At 64.2% G+C, this 22,872-nt stretch overlaps 1 protein-coding gene across 1 annotated transcript; it reads left to right on the plus strand.

The window, feature by feature from the left end:
• Window positions 1-2,640: 2,640 nt before the first annotated feature.
• On the plus strand, window positions 2,641-6,201 carry PHF24 (PHD finger protein 24; the record flags this gene model as incomplete). The annotated part of the gene is made up of 7 exons (XM_082335835.1): window positions 2,641-3,009; window positions 3,924-4,109; window positions 4,532-4,610; window positions 4,701-4,903; window positions 5,561-5,727; window positions 5,898-5,999; window positions 6,105-6,201. The coding sequence occupies 7 exons, from the start codon at window positions 2,641-2,643 to the stop codon at window positions 6,199-6,201; spliced, it is 1,203 nt and encodes a 400-aa protein (XP_082191961.1).
• Window positions 6,202-22,872: the final 16,671 nt, after the last annotated feature.

The raw sequence follows: 22,872 nt of genomic DNA on the forward strand, positions 1-22,872 counted from the left end.
CAAACAGCAGCAGAGGCACCTTCCCCCCAGGGACGCGTGGGGATGCAGGGGCTTGCTCGGGTAGCTGGGCTGCTATGGGGTGAGGGTGCCTCTCCCCTCCCCACATCCAGGGGTCCCTGGGAGAGGGAGGACCCCCCCTGAGCCTGGCAGGACCCTCAGCCGGGCCAGGCTCTGCACGGGGGTGATGTCCCACGGCGCACAACGAATGGGTCAAGCAGGGCATAGGGAAAAGGGGGTCCTGGAGAGTGCAGAGCAGGTTGGGGTTATCTGGGGAGCTTTGGGGCCTGTAGAAAGGCAGCGGGGTCTGGAGAGGGAGCTGGACGTGCAGGCAGGGTCCGGCCATGCAGCGCTGGAGGAGCTGAGAACAGACACAAGCTGTGGCAAGAGTGACAGCCTCCAGACTCCAGGCATGCAGCAGCCAGTGGCATCGACTGTGTCAGGAGACACTCGGGGTGGCCCTGGGAGAGGACTAGAAACAGGGAGATGGGCTGGGATGCTCTGGCAGCGGCACGGCGCTGGGGGGCAACCACACTGTGAACACACAGAGGAACCTCAGTTTGGGGGGATTACAGCAGGCCCATACACCAGCCACCCCACTGCTGCCCTGCTGGGTGGCTGGGGCTTGGCCATCCAGAGACCCGCAGCACTGCAGGGAGATGCTGCCAGCACACTGGGGATCAGGAGAACCAGTGCAGCTACTGGGGGGACTGGTGTGCCAAGAGCTGGGGCCCACGCCCTGCTTTTGGCTCTTATCCATGAGCCCAGCCCCTCTGCGCCGGCTCCTCCCTGCTTCCACCCAAGCCTTGGGCAGGATGAGGCCAGGATCTGGCCCATGCTCAGCAATGCAGGGACCTGCAAAGGGGGGGATCTCCCTGCGGTGCCCCCAGCTCGCTGGCTTGCACGCAGAGCTGCAATGCTGCCGAGCAGCAGAGCTGATCCTGCCCACAGCTGATGGGATCCTAAGCCTCCTGAGCAGGGGGTGACAGCACGATGAGGAGGCAGAGACGCTCAAGTGTCTTCCCCTCCATCGGCACAGCCGCAGGGATGCTGTTGCTGTGGCTTGGACACGTGCCTCCAGCTCTTCCCCGCTCCCACCTTTGCAAAGCCCCAGGAGCTGCGGCGTGCCGGGCAGCAGCCACAAGCCAGGCATGGAGGCCAATGGGTGCAAGTACCCCCGTCCAGGCGTGCCCACCAGCGAGACCCCCGTGCGCGGGATGGGGCCCACATGCGTCGCACACCTGGCTCCGTGCGTGGGAATCTGCACGCAGATGGTCCCGCAGTGGCGGAGGGAGGCTGGGAAATCACATGCGTGCGCGCGCGGCGGTGTTTGGGTTTGCACGCCCGCGCGCGCGCGCGTGAACCGAGCCCACGCGGCTGAGGGTCGTGGGGCGCGAGCGTGGGGCCGGACATCTGTGGACGCGGGTACGAGCAAAGGGCAGCGAGCTGCCGCCTGCCAGCGCGCTCTGCTCGGCACCGCTGGCGCGGGGCAGCTGTAATCACCCTGCCCAGGCTCCCTGCCACAGCAGTGCCCGCAGCGCCGTGTCCTCCCACGGCTGCGAGATCCCAGCGTGCGCGCGAGTGCTGCTAATTATCCCGCTACCGAGGGGCTTCCCTGCCGAGGCTGGTGGGGCGGGAGAGGGCTGCTCCCATCTCCCCTCACGCGCACAGGCAGCAAGTGCTGCCTGCTGGTCCCCAGGCACCAGCTGGGAGCGCCTCTTGGCTGCAGCATCTTCCATCACTCAGCCCCGGCGGGGCTTGGGGGGCACTGCCGGGACCCACATGGGGTGATGCTGTGCCCCACGCCGCTGGAGACCAAATGCTGCTGCTCCCCAGCTTCAGCCCTGACCTGCTATTGCTGCTGCCGTTGCCCTCTGCGTTACCCTAAGGTGATCTTCCCTCTGTCCTGCAGCTAAAGCCCCTTCTTGGGACCCACGCGCCCCAGACCCATGCACTGCTCCCCTTCCCTCCTGCACCCTCGCAGCCCTCCCATGGCTGGCCCAGCCTCTCCGCCTGGCTCCTTGCAGGATGCCCAGCAATCCAGGCAGCAGCACGCACGCATGCACACAAGCATGGGATCCCAAGAGAGGTTGGGGCATGAACTGAAATTTAGGGAAGGTAAGAGACCCAGGACAGCTCTGCAATGCCCCAGCCCTGGGCAGAGCTGCTGGGAGGACACCTCTCACCCTTGGCTGGCCAAAGAGGCTTTCTCCAAGGCAGAATGGGATGTGTGCAAGGGGCAGGGTTACAGCTGGTCCCAGTCCCTCTGCGATTTACTGGTCTGGTGTGGGAAGGGCACAGATGTGTTTCTTGTCAAGCTGGAGTCTACAGAGCAAGGATGGGGGAGGCAGGGTGCCCCCAAACCAGCTCCCTGATTGCTGTTCCGCTCCCCCGCCAACACTCAGACCCTTCATGGCTAGATCTCCACGTGGCTTCAGATCTACCTCCCCATGGCCACCATGGATGACCGCAGCGCCAGCTTGCCAAGGAGCCCCCATTTCTCCCTGCCCTGAGCTGCTCCGCATGCAGCTGGGGAAAGCCATCGGGACACCTTTTTGGGGACAGGGACATGGTGGAGGGGTGGGGAGCAGCATTGCACCCCAAGGCCTTAGCACTGAGTACCTTCCTTCCCCCTGCAGAGCCATGGGGGTGCTGATGTCCAGGCGGCAGACGGTGGAGAAGGTGCAGAAGGTCAGCTTGGCCGTGTCAGCCTTTAAGGACGGGCTGCGGGAGCAGCCGTCGACACGGCGGCGGGCAGAGGCGGGGGGCATACGCCGCGGGACGCTGGAGCAGGAGGTACAGGAGGGAGAGGAGGAGGCAGCATCAGGACCTTCCCAGCCAGAGGAGAGCAGCGCCAGCAAGGCGGCCTGGGAACGGCTGCGGGATGGCCGGGGTGTGGAGCCGGAGGAGTTTGACCGAGCCAACAGGTTCACACCACCCGCCTTCATCCGGCCCAAGCGGGAGCTGCACGATGATGAGCCCCTGGACATCAGCCTGGAGCAGCGGGAGCAGGCGAGCGGCCGGAGCACGGGGATGGGGCAGAAGGGATGGGGACGGGGATGGAGATGCGCAGGGGAGAGTGCAAGTGTTCCCGGTGCCCGCCGGGCAGTGACAGCCCCCACTGGCCATGGCAAAGCTCCATGGAGGCGGCTCAGTGGGGCCAGGGGCTGAGCTGAGCAGCCAGAGATGCCATGCAGGGAGGAGGGTGCGACTGGTCAAATGTGCCCTGGAGGGACCCCTGGGTGTCTCGGAGAGGAGGTCACTGCTGGGCAGAGACCGCTCCAGCTTTGGGGAAGAGAAAAGGACGATTCGATCTATGTGTTTGTCAGCCTACAGCCAGCCAGCCTACAACTCAACCCATCCATCTGCACCTGTGACCCTTACAGCCCAGCTCATCTACAACCCAACAGCTTATCCACCCATGCCCGCAATCCTACAGCCCACCCATCCACACCCATGACCCTACACATCCACCCATCCACCCCGACAACCCTACACCCCGGCCCACCTGCAGCCTTACAGCTTATCCATCCACACCTACAACCAGCCAACCCACAGACCAACACTTCCACCTGGCCACGCTACAACCCTAAAGACCAGCCAACCTATGACCCCTCAGCCTGGCCATCCACACCTACCATGCTGCACCCCAGAGAATTTACAACCCCACCATCCCTACAGCCGGACCCATCCACCCTCCATTCACCCCCACAAACCCACCCACCCTCCTCTAACCCCACCAGCTATGCCCACTATGTCCCCACCGCCCACCTCTTCCCTACGCCAGCCCCACGCAATCCCACCCTCCCATCCCCTCTGCCCCCCGACGTCCATCCCCACCTGCCGAGCACCACCCTGACCCCTGCCTTGAGAAGCCAGCCCCCTGCCCACGCCGCCCCTCTGAGCAGCCGCCCACCTCTCCCCAGGTCCTCAACGACGAGATGTGCGAGATCTGTGAGGTATGGACAGCCGAAAGCCTCTTTCCCTGCCGCGTCTGCAGCCGGGTGTACCACGATGGTTGCCTGCGCCGCATGGGCTACCTGCAGAACGACAGCGCCGTGGAGGTGACGGAGACGGCGCACACCGAGACAGGCTGGAGCTGCTACTACTGCGTGAGTGCCCGGGGTGGGGGACACTGGGCTTCTGCTGGGTGGTGGGTGCTCGCCGCGGAGCCGTGCCCCAGCAGGGTCCCAGGGTGAGGGGGGACCTGCTGCTCCCCAGCTCCTGTCCCCCACCTTGGCCTGATGGGGAGCCACCGGAGAGGAGGGGACAGCAGCCTTTCGCCACCTCCCCACCCCAGCAGCCAGCACCTTGGTGGGGAGACATGACTGGGCGCACGAGGAGCTGTGGCAGAGCTGGAATGGCACCTGAAGCCCAGGGGCATGAAGCCACCCCACTGCGGCACCCCGGGTGACACACCACACCGCCCCTCTCTGCGTGCCCGCACCCAAGGGATCCCGGTGTCATGGCATGGCCAGGTGCTCACATCACCCCATGCCTTTGCCCCACGGCTCCTCTCTGCCCCCCACCCCAGGACAACCTCAATCTGCTGCTGACGGAGGAAGAGATGTACAGCCTGATGGAGACCCTGCGGCACTGCAAGATCATTCCAGGTGCGGACTCTCCCTGCGGTGGGTCCCGGGTGGTTGGGGGAGGCGGGTCCCCCCTCCCCGGGCACCATGCAGCCGATCTGCCCCCTGCAGAGACCTGCCTGACCCTGGACGACTTCCTGCACTACAAGCACCTGGTGCATAAGCAGCAGTTTGAGCAGCCCATGGCCGAGGCGCAGGAGGAGCAGGCAGCCCTGCAGTTCTCCGCCCTGGACCCCGACAAGAAGGGGCACATCGAGTGGCACGACTTCCTCTCCCATGAGTCCATCCAGCTGCTGCAGAAACTACGGCCGCAGGTACGGCTGCGGCACCCGGGGCTGGCTCCCGCCAACAGCCCTCATGGCTACGGCACCTGGGGCTGGCTTCCATGGCCACAGCACCTGGGGCTGGCTTCCACGGCCACCACCCATGGCTGTGGCACCTGTGGCCAGCTCTCTCAGCCATGGCACCTGAGGCCAGCTCCCATGGCCAGCTACCACAGCCATCACTCATATCCATGGCACCCAGATCCAGCTCCCATGGCCAGCACTCATGGCCACAGCGCCTGGGGCTGGCTTCCATGGCCAGCACCCATGGCTGCGGCACCTGTGGCCAGCTCCCTCAGCCATGGCACCTGAGGCCAGCTCCCACGGCTGTGGCACCTGTGGCCAGCTCCCTTGGCCACAGCACCTGAGACCAGCTCTCATGGCCACAGTGCCTGTGGCTGGCTACCACAGCCATCAGCCGTATCCAAGGCACTTGGGGCCAGCTCCCATGGCCAGCACCCATGACCACGGCACCCAGGTCCGGCTGCCATGGCCGGCACCCATGGCTGTGGCACCCAGGGCTGGCTCCCACAGCTGGCACCCATGGCCTGGCACCCAGGGCAGCAGATGCACACGGCGTTGGGGATGGGAGCAGGGCGGGTTCCCGTGGGGGTGAGCGTTCCCCCTTCCCCTCTCTGCCCCCCCCAGAACGCCCTGCTGCGGCTGCTGACGGCCAAGGAGCGGGAGCGGGCACGGGCGGCCTTCCTGGCCCTGGACCAGGACAACGACGGCTTCATCGGGGAGGGCGAGTGCCGCCGGGCCCGGCACGCCTGGTTCCGCAAGCACCAAAAGGAGACGCCATCCTGCAACGTCAGGTACGGGGATGCCCGCCCCGGGGTGGGGGTGACATCCCTGGCGGGGATCCCACCGCAACCCCAGCACCCACCGAAGGGGCTCGGCATGCAAATGGCTGCCCCTTCCTTCCCGCCACCATTTGGGGTGCAAGGATGGGGGATGAAGATTGCCCTCCTCCTCCTCCCCACAGCATCAGCCACGTAGGGCCCATGTCGGAGAGCAGCCCGGCCAGCAGCGGCAGCGGCAAGAGTCAGGAGAAGACCCCGTCGGCCACGGAGCAGGAGGAGGCCAGGTGAGGCAGGGGCAGTTTTGGGGGTGGGGGACACCCCCATTTTGGAGGAGATGCCGGGGGAGCAGCGGTGTCGGGGCGGCCGGTGAGCCCCGCATCTGCCCGCAGGCCCGTCGACTGGCCCGGCTTCCTGCGGGAGAACGTCGCCTACATCCTGGCCGCCCGCCCCAACAGCGCCGCCCTCCACCTGCAGCCCCCGGCTTAGCCCCCAGCGACGCCATCTTGGGCGGCGAGGCCTCTCCCTCCACGGAGACCCGCCCTGCCCTCCCCTCTGGGCAGAGCCGGCCGCCGATGGCTGCCCCCATGATCCCCAGCCCCACCGCACCCCCTCGCCCGCCAGCGCCTGGAGCCACCGGGGACCTGTCCCCAAGGACCTGCAGACAGAGCGGGGTCTGCCCCCGAGGAGAAGTGGGGCTTGCTCTGGTCCTGGAGCCAGGTCTGGGTGGTTACGGGGTGAGAGCAGAGCCCGGAGCAGCCGTGTGCCCCCAGCCTCCTGCAGCACCGTGGGGCAGCAGCAGCTGGGGGTCTGCAGCAAGCGCCGGCTCAGCCCATCGGCATGGCAAATCCTCAGGGGGGAGGACAGGGCTGACCACCGCTTGGCCTCTTTCACATCCCAGCTGCGCTCCAACAGGGGCTGGACCCCCTGCAAGGTCCATCCTTGCACCCACAGCTCGTGGCTGTGTCTGGGAGAGTGTTTGGCAGCGCAGCTCAGCCCTGCCCTGCTGGGGACCAACCATTTAATGCCGACAGCAACGGTGTGGGAAGGAGCACCAGGAACAGAAAGCACCGGGGGGGTGGGAGGGCGAGCTCGGATGTACAGGAGTGCTCCCCTGCATCCCCGTCCCCTCCTGTCCCCCTGGTCCCACAGGATGCTCTCCCCCTGCTCAGCATTCCAGTCCTGCCCCAGCCCCGCTCGCTCCCACTCCCTTCCCAGCGCAGTGAGCAGGCATTCTCGCCTCACTGGGGGCATTAGTGCTTGGGGCGAGGAAGAGGAGGCAGAGCCCAGAGCCCCCCAGGGTGTCAGCTGCAGGGATGAGGCACCTTCTGGGCAGGGTCAATGCCCAGTGGCCCTAAGGTGGACGGATGCGCTCAGCCCACAGTTGAAGGCGCAGGGACCCCCAGAAACCGAACCCCACACACGCCAGATGGGGGGATGCCCAGGTCCCGCGGCAGCCCCAGCAGCCTCCAATCCCGTCCCCACGGTGCCCTCAGCCTCTCCCCGCCTGGCGTGCCCCGGCTCAGCCGGGGTGCCCCATGGCGTGCACAGACCAGAGGTGCACCTGCAGCAGCCCGATGGCTCCCTCCCCTCCACCCCCCCGCTGCGATGGGGGCACTGTCCCGCTCAGCCCCCCTACCCCAGCCAGGGACCCTCTCCAGGGATTCTCCCCGCTGCAAGACCGGGAGGCACACCGCGACACCTTCCTCTACCGCCCTGGCATGCCAGGCCAATGGGGATGTTTTAGGTGCCAGGTCCCAGACGGGGCCGGTGCCATGGCCATGGCAAGGAGGCGGCCAGGGGTCTGTGTGTCGCTACACCCGCTCTGTACCAAGAAGCGTCCATTAAACAGCTGTGTCCAACTAGCCTCTGGCCGGCGCGCTTACGGGGCTTCTGGCTTCTCCCCAGGGATTTCTGGGCACCCCACAGCTGCCTCCTGTGTTTAACACCCTACCCCGGCTTCAGGTCCCTGTCCCATCAGGCAGGCTTGGCCTTGTGTCCCCAATGTGTCCTGCAGCTGCAATGGAGGGAAGGCAGAGGGTGCACCCAGGACCCTGCAAACTCAGGGTGCCCCACATCTCGGCCAGGAGAGCAGACAGTGGGGAGTGTGCCTGGCTGGCCCCACAACCGGCCCGGCTCCTGCAGCGGGAGGGACACCCATCCACTGGGATGAGGGTGCTCCTTGCCTGTGGAGGCACTGGAGGCTGCAAACAGAGCACTGGGCACAGGAGACGGCTGGATGCTGGGAACAGGCTGTTTGCAGTGGTGCTGGGAAACCCGAAATATCCCCACAGAGACAACAAGGATCCCTTGGGGGTGGGGGCGATTGGAGAGGGGTCCCCGCGGCTGGGGGCTCCTCCAGTGCTAGCCACATCCAGGGAGCTCCCAGGGGAAGCTGCAGCTTTTGCTGGTGGCAAAGGGGCCTCGCCTACCTGGGGGGGCTTTTCTTGCACGGTCCCTGTGCTGCAGCTGGGAGGGAAACAGGGCTTGAGAAGCGGATCTGGGAGGGAATTAGGAGGGGGAAGCTGCCCTGGAAGCACCCCTAGGGTCTGCGGGGATGCAGAGCTTGCTGCTAAAAGCTGGACTTGGATATTTCCACGGCTGCCGTTGGGTCCAGACCACAGCGGTTGTGTCCAGCTGGCCCCCCGGAGAAAATCCAGCCTGGGGAGCAGTAAGCGTTTCAGGCCCTGGAAGCGGGATTAGATCTAAGAGCTCCCGGGAGAGGCACCCATCGCCTTGAGGAAAAGGATGGGCACCCAGAGGAAGAAGGAGCTGGCGGGCAGTTTGTGTGCCCGAAGCTGGGATGCTACAGGTGGGTGATGCCCTGGGCTCTGCCTGTGGAGGGAAGCCCCAGGGAATCCCTTGCCTGGGAAGATGGTTTTAATTGCTGTGTTGTTGCTCCAGCTGCTGGAGCTGGAGAGCGAGCTGGGACAGAGCACAGGTCCTGGGGACACTGGGGGTGAAGCAACCGCTGCCAGCACCCCAAACCCACGCTCTGAGCACCCCGCAAGATCCAAGCTGGGAGGGCAGAACTCCCTGGACCCTGATCCAGCCCCGTTCTGCACCCACCCCTTCCCCTGGGGACACGGCGCAGGTGGCTTTCCCGGCCCCAGCCTACCCTGCCACCCCCTGCCGCAGCCTGGCACCCCTGCCAGGGCTCGCAGCTGGCTGGTGTCCCCCGGGAGCTGGCTAACGAGGGCCGCTGGTGGCCAGGCTGGCCCTCATCCCGCAGGGCTGTGCTGTCACCGCCGCGGCACCAGCTGCCCGGCATGCATGCTCTGCCACAGCTGCAGGTCCCCAGCGAGCGCCCGCACGCAGAGCGTGCCCCAGCTAGCTGTGTCTCCGCGTGGGCAGCCTCCAGGTCTGGGCAGAAGCGGGCGGATGCGGTGAGGGAATGGGCAGGGTGCTGCCCTGGCATCTCTCAGCTGTCACCTGCCCCTCCGAGACTGGTGACCTCAGAGACCCCGTCCCCAGAAAGCCTCCTTGGCCTGCAAACCACCCTCCTAAATGCCGGTGCAAACCTATCCCTGAATGCTGGCACAAACCTCCTCACCACCCAAATGCTGGTGCAGATCTCCCCTGAATGCTTGTGCAAACATCTCACCAAATGCTGGTGCAAACACCTTCCTGAACCCCCCAAATGCTGGTGCAAACCTCTGAATGCTGGCGCAAACCTTTCCCTGAATGGTGGTGCAAACCTCCTGCCAACCACTGGTGCAAACCTCTCCCCAGCTGCTGGTGCAAACCTCCCCAGTGAAAGTCCCAGAGGCCCCAAACCAAAGGATCGGGATGCTCCTGTGGGATTCAATGCTGGGGAATGAACCAGCTGACAAGCCCACCCCTCCGCCAGACCTCGCAAGGAAGGATATCCCAGGGTGTGCAATTCATTCTGCAGTGGTAATGCCTGTGCAGCCCAGTGTCCGTCGCCCCAGGTCTATCACCCACCGCCGGGTGCCACGCAGAGGGTGCTGTGCACCCGTGGGGCTGCTCCAGCCAGCATCACCCAGCCTGGGGCCTGGGGCAGCGTCGTGGGGTCCTGGGGGGGCAGCTCCGGCTCATGCATTACATTTTGCAGCAGGCAGCGGTCAGAGCATCGGCCACCCTTCACCCAGGTGGTTCTGCCATCTGCAAGGGACCTGGAGCACCTCCTGCTGCCCGCCCTGCCCCGCTCAGGGTGTCCCCGCTGTCCCATGGGGACTCCAGGGCGCAGCAGTGCCCAGCTCTGCGGGGAGGCTGCACCCTCTGCTGGGATGCGCGGCCATTGCACGGGGCTGCCACCCACCCCAAAAACCTCCGCTTGTGGAGAAGATGGGTGCTTGGCTTTGCACCCTCCTCCAAGCCCGGGCACCTCTGTGTGTCCCCGGGGCTCCCCTGGATTTGGCTAGTTGCCATCAGGCCTGGCGTGCCCCAGATGGGAGGTGGCCGTGGTGTACCCCACACCAGAGACAGCCAACCCTCGGGGACGTGTGCAGGGAGCTGTGCTGACACGGGGGGGACAGGGGTGACCCACTGGGCTCAGACAGTGTCACCATGAGCCGTGGCACCCGGCCGTCGCTGGGGCAAGATGTCAGAGCCCCATACCGTCGGTGCCACAGGACCAGCCAGGGACAACCGGCAGAAAAGGGGGGTTCTCTGGGCGGTGTGTGACAGTGACAGCAACAGCCGCAGCTGCTGGAGGCAGTGCCACCCGGGTGGCCCCAGCCGTCCTTCCCCTCCCAGGCCAGAGCAGGAGCGACCACGCAGAGCGGCGATGAGTGTCCCCGTTTAGCAACATCCCCCCAGATGTGAGCAGGGCGAGGGCGGGGGCAGCCGAGGGGATTTGGGGGATGGAGCTGAGGAGGCTGGACCACCCAGAAGTGACTCCCACCCCGAGCCAGCGTCCCTAGAGGGACCAGAGCCCTCTGGGGAGGCCTCTGGGCAGACTGGGGGGGCGAGGGGGCCAGGGAGGGGTGCGAGGGGCCCTGAGAAGTGTGTCCCCCCGAGCAGAGAGGTGGCCACAGGGTGTCGCCCCTGCTCCACGCCGGCAGCAGGCGGTGCCACTTTTGGACATGCACACTGTACAGCCATCCCTGGCCACCGCACCGGGGATGGGGACACAGGCGGGGCACAACAGCATGCCACCAGCCCGTCCCGGTGGAGCAGAGGGAGCTGGCCTCCCTCCTCATGCCCAGCAACCAGTCCCACAGCCATCAGAGCACTCAGGGAGGAGGGATGCAGGGACTCATTTCAGTCCCCAGAAATCATTTTGTAGGGTGGTTTGTGACCCCCTTCTCCTCCTGCCCCAACCCCATCTCTGACCCCAGTCTCTGCCCCATAGCACCCTCCTCCGCCATGGTTATGTGCCCGTGGAGGGTGAGTGCTGGGCCATGCACCCCACGTCAGGAGCCAGGACTCAGCCCAAGCAGCCCCAGGCTCCTGCACTCTGGGGTGGGCTCCATCCTCTGCAGGACCCAGGAGCTGGGAGACCCTGGGCCATGGAGAAAAGGGACCGGCCGAGGGCTCCCTCGGGTCCAGCACCCCCTCCCCACGAGACACATGGGGAGCCAGAGCCCCGTCCTCTCCGTGTCCCCTGGCAGGAGCCCCGGGCATCCCCCTCCTCTGCACAGACCCACTGCACCCCCCTAACAGCCGCAGGGTCTGTCCGCACCTGGCACTGACGCAGGGCTGGGAAGGATGTTCAAGTGATGGAAATGCAGCCAGGCACCGGGCGTGGTGAGAGGGGTAGCGACAGCAATGCCCACCAGCGCCTTCTGGGACCCGCCACGTGCTGCTTGGGTCCACAGGCAGCCTGGAGGGAGCCGTATGGGACCCGAGCAGGGAAATGGAGTCCCCTCCCCAGCATCTCCCCTAGCACACTGCCAGGAGCTGCAGGACAAGCTGCCTTGACAGGACACCACCCCACTGGCACCCTGGCATGGATGCGGTGTGCTCCTCTCCTGGGAGGGTGCACATGGCCTGGAACGCCCACGGGAGCCCATGCAGGGGGCTGTGCACGGCCTCCCACCGGCATGCCGTGCCGCTGGCTCCTGCCACCCCAACACTGCCGGCTCGGTAGCCCTGACACGGTGCAGGGCTGCCAGACGCTGCCTCCTGTTCCTGGCACGCTCGCTCCTGCTTTCCTCCCCGCAGCACGGCCACGCACAGGGACACGAGGTGCCTGTACGGTGCAAGGCATGCAGAGGCGGCCTGGGGACGAGGTGGGGCACAGCGTGGTGCTGAACACGGCGAGCATCTTGCTCCCTGCAGCAGCTTTGCTGTGACTCATCCTGGCAACCCACGCAGCACCCGGGCAGGGTGTCCAGGTCCCCTCCCGCCTCGGTGCGAGGTCATGCAGGAGCAACGCATTAACACCACAAGTCCTGGGTGCCTCCTCTGCACTTCCCTGTGCCCTGGCCTCACAGGGGGACCGGGAGGTGGCACTGGGAACGGTGGCCCCAGCCCTGGGCTCCCTGGGGCTCCCGTGTCCTGCTGTTCCCCTCTCCGCAGCCGCCTGCGCCTTGCTGGCCCTAAGCAGCTACTATCTAGTGCCGGGGATGGCGTGAAGGGGGCCATCGGCTGCCAAATAAGGTGGGGAGGGAAATGGTTTGGGGTGCGGCGAAGGGCAGGACCTGCCTTCCCATTTTGGCACTGCAGATCCAAGCCCCGTGGCTGGTGTCGGAGCAGACGCTGCCAGGCCCTCCGGGTAGCGCAGTGGACAGCTGTGCCATGCCGTGCATGTCCCTGCGCACCCCAGCATCCCCTCTCCGTCTGGGATGCACCCCCGGACCCAAAAGCCAGCACACACAGTCCCCTCTGCCCCCCCAAAGTCCCGTGTCAAGGCACCTGATGGGGACACCAGTAACAAGGCATCAGTCCAGGACTAATCCAGGAGCCCCACGGGGCCAAGGCTGGCCAGGGAAGGAGGAAGGCAGCCAGGGTACCTGGAAAGCAGGGATTTGGATCCGAGCCACCCCAGAAAGCCAGCAGTCTGCTTGGCGCAGGCAGAGGCACCCAGCCTACAGCCAGACGGGGACACGGAGCCCCGTTTGGGCCATCTGCCAACCCACCCAGCATCGACAGGGCCGCTCGCTCCCCGGGCCGCGGGTTAGGGGCTCTGGCAGCGACGATGGGGGTAGCAAAGGGGGAGGCACCTCGTGTTCGGCACGGGGCACCCCGCGACCTGGCAGCAAAACGACCCGGGGGCTGGAGTGACTGATCCGCGAGGAGCCGCACATAACTATATCTGTCTCGCTCGGCTGAGTGATGACTAAGGGAAGGACAGGAGAGCAGTCTGCACACCACCAGGCAGAGGAGGAATTATTCAGGCTGGAGCACGGGGGCGGAGGGAGGGGGGCTGGAAGGAGAGGGGTGGAGGCTGGGTGGGATGCTCTGGCAGCGCTCCCCCTCTACGCCGGCCGGCAGGACACCCGGTACCGGGCTGGTGAGAAACGGCACAAAAGCTGGGGGACTGGGAGCTGCCAGCTCACTTTTTGGGGAGAAAATACTTGCAGCCAAGGAGGTGTCCTGCCCTGGCCCCAACCCCGCGGCCAGGCGCTGGCTCGGAGACCTGCCCTTAGCACTGCAGGACAGCCAGCATCCCCGATGCATGGAAAAACTCCCGGCAGCTGCCTGCGCAGGGCAGGTCCCCAGGCATGCACAGCCCCGTCCCTGCCCTCCCACGACACGCCGGCAGCCGGACGGTGGGCTATGTGCGGAGCTATTTCTGCTGGTCTGGGGGCCGCACTGCTCCGACGCTGGGGCCAGCCCCATGCCTGCGGACGGGCTGCACCATGCTGCGCCGGGACGGCTGCTGGAGGAAAGACATGCGCTGGCCTTGCAAAAATTCGCCTCAGCGCCCAGGAGGTGAATTTTTATCGATGGGGAGAGAAAGGTGGAAAAAAGACCCCACTATGGCATCTCTCCTGAGCCATGGCCCAGCACAGCAGTGCTGTCCCCTGCTGCACAACAAAAATGAAAGGCAGGAGGAGGGGATGCTGAGACCCAGGGGCTCAGCATCTTCTGGGGCCAATCCCTTCTCCCGGGAAGGAAGGGACCCCACCACATAAGCTGTTCCCAGGGCTGACAGGTACAAAACCTAACTCCTGGGGTCACCCTGTGCTTTAGGGGCTAGCAGCAGGACAGAGAAGAGCAACTCAAGCACATGGAGCCACAACTCCTGCTGATACTTCAGCTGGGCCACCCTGCCTTGTTGACCTGCAGGTTGCAACTCTTCTCCCCGCTCTGCAAAGATTTTTGCAGCGTAACTGGGGCACAAACATCCCAGCCCACCCAGCACGGGAAGCTGGGGGAGCCTGCAGGCTGCTCCGTGCACGGGAAGCGGAGCCGAGGAACCTGCGTGACCTCTGGCCCTTCCAGCCCAGGAGGACGTTTGCAAGGGGAGCATCATTTCTAACCCAGAAAGCCCCCGAAACTTGCAGCCAGGAGTGCCGCAAGGGTCTCCAGCTCACTTTAATGCTGCAGAATTGAAATGTGTGTGTTACGGTCAGGGAGTGGGGACGAGGCAGGGGATGAGCCTTGAACATCTATAGGCTATGAGAGCAGGACCACAGTCCAGGATGGTGCAGGAAAGGAAATTAAGGAAGGGGCTACAACCCATGTGTTCAACAGGGCTTGTCAAATAATCCTGGCTTCTTTATTTGATGACTTTATAAATCTGGTTGCTAAAGCACCACCACGGACATACCAGGCTGCTGTCAGGTCATCCCTCCAGCACCCTGAGCACCAAGTGATGCTGGGGGAGCACTGGGCAGTGACACCTCTGTCACAGCCTGGCCCCCCGCGAGCCGGCCCGTGCCCGGCAGGTCCCTGGGCTGGCAGCGAGGTGGGATTCAGAGACCGCAGCATCACCCCAGCATCATCTCCCATCTCCTCATCCTCAAAGCAACCTGACATCCTCGGCATGGCAACAGCTGTACCGGCATGGCAACGGCTGTACTGGCATGGCAACGGCTGTACTGGCATGGCAACACGGCTGCCGGCGGAGAGACAAAAATGTCAGGCAGATCCCCCCTTGCCCCCAGCCGTCCCTCTGCCTCCCGGAGCAACAAAGCTGCCCCATCTCCCCCAGGCACCTCCAACGGGCTGCGGACACTGGGCACGATGGGCCCTGCCAGCCTCATCTCCTCCTCTCCCCAGCATGGCATGAGATGAGTTGCTGGGTCTCAGCCCGGCTCTCATGGGTCGTGGCACCTGGGGAGATGCACCCGCATGCAGATGTCACTTGCAGGTCCCCTGCGGGGGGGAGACCCATTCCCCTGCCCTTACCTCTCCCAGAGCAAACACCTTGTTTGAGTGGCATAAGTTTGAGAGACGCTGGAAAATGTCCCCTCTGTGTTTTGGCTGCCAAGGGCAAGGAAAAGAAAAGGGGAGGAAAGGCACTGGCATCCCCAGGGAACGAGGGGACATTAGGGCCGCCCCTCTCACCCTGTTTGGCCGGGGGAATGTCTCGCTGGCAGCGGGCAGGGAGGGCAGCCGGAGCATCCCTCGCTGCCAGGGAAGGAGATCCGGCGGGGCCTCGGACGTTACACAACGCTGCACCAAGCCGACGAGGCAGCGAGCGTGGCGGGGGCGCGCGCCAGCCCCCGGAGTGAATTCCCTGACGTGGCAAACATCTCCCGAAAGCCCCCTCGACGCCCACCTGCACACGCAGGCAGGAGCCCACGCGCATACGCAGGCAGGAGCCCACGCGCCGGCGCACGCCTGCCTCTAAAGGAAAAGCCTCACCAGAGCCAAGGCTGAAATAGTGAATTGCCTCATTCATTCACCCTCTCCGGAAGCTTTGCCCGTACATGCAAGCACACGCGCAGGGAGGCATGTGCGGCAGACGCGTGCGCCCACCCCTGCGCCCTCCAGGAATCCCCCCCCCAGCCACCTTCTTCACCACCCGCTCCGAAATGCAAGTACGGCCCGCACGCGTGCGTGTCCCTCCACGCAAACCCCGGTGGGGAACCCTGGTTGGAGCAAATTTTACATGCGTCCCCTTTCGTGGCGTGGTGGGGTGACCCACGTTCCCTTGGAGGGGGGGAGCCCCCCCTGCCACTTTTTGGCCCCAAATCCAAGACTCTCAAGTGGGAGATGCCCTGTTAGCACACACATAAGCACTCCCAGGCATGTTTGCCCCCACAGCTCAGAGCAGACCCTTCTACAGGGGACGCTGCTGCAGCAAAACCCCTCACCGTGGCCAGACAGGTCCCTCCATCCCCAAAAGCTTGAGCAGGACCTGGCAGGGCCTGTGCAGGGCACACATGCAGGGACAGGCATGTGCATGGCACACAATGTGTGCCGGCCCAGCGCCACATGCACGTGGGACACACATGGACGGAAACCTCCATTTCTAAGGTGGAAGGTCTGGCCTGGGGTTGTCACCTGGCAAACTCTCTCCCCTGGGACACGCAGGCTCGCAGCACACACCTGTGCGCGATGCTGGGCGGACGCAACACTTGCTCACATGCGTGTGCACACACACGCCTGGCACGCTCTGTGGTGCATGGCTCTGCAGACCCCATCTGGGGGTTTGGTGCACACGGGGTGCACGCAGGCACGGCCAGGCAGCAGCGGGGCAGAGCGATGCCTGCAGCCTGCCTGCAGCCTGCCTGCAGCCTGCCTGCTTGCCTTGCCTGCTCCCGCTCTGCCGGCGCGTCCTTACGTAACTCCAGCCGAGTGTGGGACAAGCCACCGCACCGAGCAGGGAGATGGAGCGGATTCAGCTAATTTCTTTTCCTAGAATAACTTCTTCTTTTAAGCCCCGCGAGGTGCCCGAGAAAACATCCCATCTCCACCCCCCCGCCTCCTCACCTGGCAGCCTCCCAGCAGCACCAAGCCGCGGTGCAGCGGCAGCAGCCGGCACGGCGTGTGCGGCACCCGCGAGCGCGGCGTCGCGCCCTGGCCAGGGCCACCTTCCCAAGCCGGCGGGCAGGTCCCAGGTGCTGGCATCTAGGATGGTCAGCTGTCACGACACGTCCCTGGTCCTATTCTCCTTCCCCTTGTACAGGAGGGAAACACGGATGTACCTGCAGGCACCCCGGGACGGGCACCCAGCTCATTTCCCCCCTCTAATCGCTGCCGCAGACGCGTGCCAACACCTGCGCTGGACAGGGAGGGTTCCTTGCAGTGGGGGCTGCTGCTCGCATCGGTGTGACCCAGGGATGCAGCACCGGACCGCACGCCTCGAATAAGCAAAAGCATCAGCGTTCGCAGCCCAGAGCCTGCGCCCTGTCCCTGCCCGCCCCCTCAATGGCTGCTCTTCCCATTTGACTTTGAATATTCTCATTTTTCCTCAACCTTATCTAGAATTCGAGACCAGACACAGGGGCTAGTATCTGCCCAGATTGCTCTTCCTTCTTCACGAAACAGGGCATTCAATACTCTCCAGCCCAAGCCATGCTTTAAAGACGGTGGCTTGCCGAAGGGGAGCCCTGCCACCGTCCCAGCGTGCGGCAGCAATCCCGGCACCCGTGGCGCAGCTCAGCCCCTCTGCCCAAGCCCGGCACATCGAGCGCTCTGTGTTTTTGTTCCCCTCCGGCAGCGGCAATTTCTCCTCCCCGCCTCCCTCCCACTCCTCACCCTCCTTCGGGCTGTACATTCAGTGCCCTTACTGAAGGTTGAAGCAAAGCGGGTAATTAGTTTGGGGCTGTGTTTTCTTAAGCGTTAATTCTTCCAGCCCTTTCTCATGCAGAGACGCTGCTGCTCTCCTCATTTGCTTTCTAATTACATGGCACTGTAACTTTTCCCTCTTTGTTCGCTCTCTTCCCGAAAATTGGAGGGTAGGGGTTGCAAAGTCTCGCTTTCACCTTAACCCACCGACACCCCGACCAGGCTCGGATGTATTTGCTCTGTGAGGGGCCTGCCAGAGACAACCGCACCTTTATCTTGGTGCCTTGCAGCAGCTCTGGGCACCGCATGCCAGGCTGAATCCTCTCCGCAATCCTCACCATGGTGCCCAGATACCACAGGGATGAGCACCCAGGGAGACCAGATTAAACAGAAGCCTCCAAGGCCTGCCCTCTGGGCCAGGGACACAGGAGAAAGCTGCTTGACTTGCAGATGGTGACCCATAAGGGTGAACCACTGGCCACTTCACGCGCCGCCACCACCCCCTGCCCCATCTCTCCATACTCTGCCTCTGAGCGAGAAATGGGCAGAGAGGAAAAGCATCCTCGCTCCGGCCTCCAGCCAGGGCAGCAGATGCTGAGCCAGTCCCTGCCAGCATCCCCAGCTCACTCACTACCGCATCCCCTCCCAGTTCAACCTCAACGCTGGCTGGTGTCTCAGTCTCCTGATGAAAAGCTCCAGGCAAGGCTTTTGCTTGCAAAGATGAGACTGGGGCACCTCAGCACCCTCCAGCACTCCGGGGGCAGTGCTTGGAAATCTTCCTCCTTTCCCTTCTCCTTCTGTACAGGGATCTTTATGGCTTTACCCACCCACCATCCATAATCCCACTGGACCACAGAGATGGGATGCTCAGGAAGGAGCAAAATCAGAGGGGTTAGTAGTTACAGGCTACGGGTAGGGAGGGAAGCGGCCCCGCACCGCTGCAGCACCAGGGGAGCCTTCTGCCCCCAGCACAACATCGCCTGCATCCCGCCGAGCACCAGCTGCCGTCGGGCAGGGCAGTCACAGGGAAGGAGGTTTGGGAGGCAACGGAGAAGAGGCAAGACCAGAATAAAGGCAAGACAGCCTGTTCTTTCAGAAAACTCTCCTTACCTGACAACCCCGGGGTCATTTTTTCTTTTTAGAGGTCACGGATTTGGTAGCATCACCGAGGTACTAAGCGTCCTAGAGCAGTCGGCTGGATACCACTTTGTGTCCTGATGAACCCATTGCATCTCGCCACTGTCAGCTCATTTGGCAAATCAAGGATTAGATGCCAGGCAGATCTGCAAAAGGAAAAGCATCAGATGGACACACTCCCAATAGATGCAGCAGGGTTTGTCTCCAGCCCGGACACCACCCACCTCCAGCTGTGACCTTCAGGGCCAGCATCCCTGCTGGGAACACCCGTGGATGCCCCTGCCCTGGAAAGCAGGGACTCGGGATGTGTCTCAAGGCCAAAATTCCTCAAATGATGGGGTGGCTGAAAAGACTAGAAGAGCTCGGTGCGCTTGGCACTCAAATGCAGACTGGAAATAACTTGGTTAAAACGTAACTTGGAGAGAGCCATCCCCAGGAGAAACCATCGAGGACGCCTTCACTGAGGAAAGCAGAGCAAGTGCTACAAGATGCCTTTGCCGAGGAAAGCAGAGCAAAGGCTGGAAGCTGAAAGGGAGCCAAGCCAAACTTCAGCGCATGTCCCCCACGTGCAGACGGGTCCCCAGGGGCGACCGAGGCTATTCGGGCTCCCCAGCACAGCTGGCCTCCCTTCCCAGGGGACGCCCGAGGTCACAGGACCGGAGTCCAGATGCTCCGGATTCGAATCCCATGCCTACTGCTGATTCCCTCGGCAACCCGGGACAACTCCCCATGCTCCAGCATCCCCAAGTCAGGGTGGGGACACCGCCTCTCCTCTTTCTCCTGCTCGGACAGGGGGCTTGCAGAGGCGGCTCTGACCAGGGGCTTCCCCAGCCCCACGCACCCTGCGTGCCCCGTTTAGACCTGTGCTGGCTGGTGCTTCCGCGTGGGAGCCAGCGGGGTAGGTCAGGACAAACCAAGGTTGTCCAGAGGCAGGATCTGCCTGGTGGAGCCCTGCTCTGCCCCATAAAGCACCGCAGCATCGCCCACATTGCCCTTTCCTCCTACTCGCTCTTGCCTTTGGGTTTTGGCCGCTCCAGCAGAGCTCGAGCACAGGTGGGGACAGCAGGGGACTGGAAAGGACCGAGCGCTCCCACGCACTGCTGCCCACCACCGTGCATAGCCGCTTGCACCTACGGGGGTGGCAGGAGAGCCCCGGCACGCTCATCTGAGGGGGTTTGCAAAGGTCAGCCCGGGAGGAGGTCTCTGGCGGAGGCTGTGTGCCAGCACCGGCTGGGAACCACTTGAGAATTAGAGGCAGGAAGGAAAAAAAGAAAAAAAAAAAAAGAAAAAAAAGAAAAAATAACCCAGCTGGCAGCACAGACGCTGCCGGGAGAGGAAGCGGCAGGTTGAGACAAGGACACGGCTCATTATGCCACCCCCGCAGGTGCGGAGCGCCGAGCGGAGCGGCCGGCTCGGCTGCCGCCGGCAGCGCGCTGGCAAGGGGGAGGCAGCGGCCGGCATCCTCGGCCCCAGCCGGGGAGGACAAACCCAACACCACCGTCATGGCCCACAGCGGCGTCCAGCCCCTTCCTCCCGCGCGCCCTCGGAGGCCGCAGGTGCTGGTGAGATGCGGCCCCATGGGAGATGCCGCTGCAACAAGCTCTCCCAGTGCCATCGCCGTCCTTGGGGGTTTTTCAAGGTCAGACTGGATAAAGCCCTGAGCAGCCCGCCCCAACCTTGTGGCTGACCCTGCTTGGAGCACGAGACCTCCCGGGGACCATTCCCAGATGGATTATCCCGTGCTTGCGAGCCCGCTGCGTGCTGGGGGCTACCAACAAAGTGTTGGCGACTGAGAGGTGGTGAGAGCCACTCGGGTTCGGCGGTTGCCTCGGGGGACATGCCAGGGGCTGGCTGAGCCCCAAGGAAGAAGGTCCCCATGTCCTCAGAACAAGGCTCACCTGCACAGACAGCACTTTCAGCAGGAACTAAGACCCAGGCCTGACCTGGAAGATGACCCACCAGCATCTCCTCGGAGATGCATCAACCTCAGAGCACAGCCAGGGCAGGGAATTAATCCAATTAAAAAAAAAAAAAAAACAACAAAAAAACCCAGGCATGGATTTTTTCTTGCAGCCCTTTCCTCATCCTGCAGCTTAGAGTGCTGGAAAAGGCGGGCGGCATCTCCAAGGATGGGAACAGGCAGGAAGGAGAGACAGCACCAAATGCGTGGGCGCTGCTCTCGCCGTGGAGAACAGAGTACAAACCCCGCTGCTGCCGAGCCCGGTGTCCTCAGATGCATCTCCCCGCTCGCCCAGCCACCGTCGCCAGAGACTTCCCCACGCTGAGCTGAGCCGGCGAGAGCATCGCAACGAGGAGCCAGCGCTCTCCCGCACGAGGGATCGCGTCCTCGCTCCTGCCCCGTCTGCTTGGCCCGGGGACATCCAGATCCAGCTCGGAGGAGGTGGAGCGAGGGGGGAGAGGTCTCCTTCGCAGTGGTACGGTGCCCGCGCCAGGAGAGCGCTCCGCAGCCGGCACCCGGGCAGGAGGCTGCAGAGCTCGGTGGCCTCGTCCACCGCTCCCACCTTCAGGGAGCAAGTAATGATGGTTTAACAGAAAACCAGCCCGGGCCGCGGTCCCCCACCTCCCCATCCCATCTCTGGGACAGAGACCTGCAGCCAAAGCCTCGGGAAGAGCTGAAGCTCCAGGGGCGCACGCCTGCCGCCGGGGGGGTTCCCCGCACCACAAGTACTGGGCTCACCCGCCCTCGGTGGATTTCTCCTGTCGGGAATTTGCTTAATTGCCTTTTGACCCCAGAGGAGTTTCTCACATCTTCCCTCCACCCAAGGCCACCATTTCCACAGGTCGATCCCGACCACGCTTCGCCAACGGCGCTCGCACCCCAAGGTGCCGCTGCCTCTTCCCGCACTGGTGCCCCGTTTCGGGAACCCCAGCGACCCGTCCCCGCTCACCTTCCCCCCACCGCGCAGGATTTTATTATTCCCCGTCATGCCTCCCTCAGTCATCTCTTCCCCCAGACGGAAGAGAGCCAGTTTATGTAATTGTTCCTTCTATGGAAACGGCTTCGTACCTTTAATTATCCCTGCCACCCCTCCCTGCGCTTTCCCGGCGTGTCTTTAAAAGGGTGCGGATGTGCCGGCGGGCAGACGGGCTGTGAAGGAGGAGCAGTTTTGGTTAAAAACGCTCGCCGTGCCCCGGGAAGGGCGGCTGTGGTCTGCCCTGACCCCGCTCCTGCCTGGCTTTCCAGCAACAGAGGGGCCGCATCCAGCCCCTGGGCCAAATCCCTTCTTTGTGCCCAGGCGGGCTGCAGACCCAGCAGACCATTTGTGAGCACGGGCGGCCAGCGGGGCCTCCAACGTCCCCCGGCGATGAAAGGGAACAAAAAGCAAGCGTTCGCAGGGCCAGGACATCGGGGTGGCCAGGGAGGAGCGGCGCGAGCTGGTCAGAGACCCAGCCCCGGAGGGGACGGGGAGACCGATGCTGTGGGCAAACCGGGAACCCCGGAGTCACCCCAAAACGCCCCGTTCGAACACCCCCTGAGCGTGGGGAAGCGTACAGAGGTTACCAAAGCACCCTCCCATCACAATGAGTGCGATGGTACCAACAGGCACAACCATTGACATCGCCGCTCGGCTTCAGCCGCGAGCCGCGGCGGGACCGGCTGCTTCCCGCCCCGGTGTGGACCCACACCGAGCCGAGCGGCGCGGCTGGCACCCCCGAGGGACGGGGTGGCGTCCGGGGGGAGCGGGGCAGGCGGGAGAGGGGGGCCTGTGTGAGCCCCGGGAGGTTCAACAAGGCCGAGTGCAGGGTCCTGCACCCGGGCTGGGGCAACCCCCGGTGTCAACACAGGCTGGGGGATGAAGGGATGGAGAGCAGCCCGGCCGAGAAGGACTCGGGGATGCACTGATAGGCAAAAAGCTGGGCGTGAGCCGGCAACGTGCCCTCGCAGCCCAGAAAGCCAGGCGTGTCCTGGGCCGCACCAAAGGCAGCGCGGGCAGCAGGGCGAGGGAGGGGATCCTGCCCCCGGCTGCGCTCTGGGGAGACCCCCCGGAGCCCTGCCTCCAGCCCGGGGGTCCTCAGCGCGGGAGGGACGCGGGGCTGCGGGAGCGGGGCCAGGGGAGGCCACAAAAACGATCAGAGGGCTGGAACACCTCTGCTGCGAGGGGAGGCCGAGAGACCCGGGGGCGTTCAGCCTGGAGGAGAGGCGGCCGCGGGGAGACCTCATTGCGGCCTTTCAGTACTTAAAGGGGGCTTAGAAGAAAGATGGCGACGGACGTTTTAATCGTCCCTGTTGCGACAGGACAAGGGGCGATGGCTTTAAACCAAAAGAGGGGAGATTCAGACTGGATACAAAGAAGGAGTTTTTCACGCCGAGGGCGGTGGAGCGCTGGCGCAGGCTGCCCAGCGGCGGCAGATGCCCCATCCCTGGAGCCATTCACGGCCGCGCTGGAGGGGGCTCCGGGCAACCCGACC

Source organism: Platalea leucorodia, assembly GCF_965183815.1.
Source record: "Platalea leucorodia genome assembly, chromosome: Z".
In the NCBI taxonomy this organism is placed as follows: Eukaryota; Metazoa; Chordata; class Aves; order Pelecaniformes; family Threskiornithidae; genus Platalea; species Platalea leucorodia.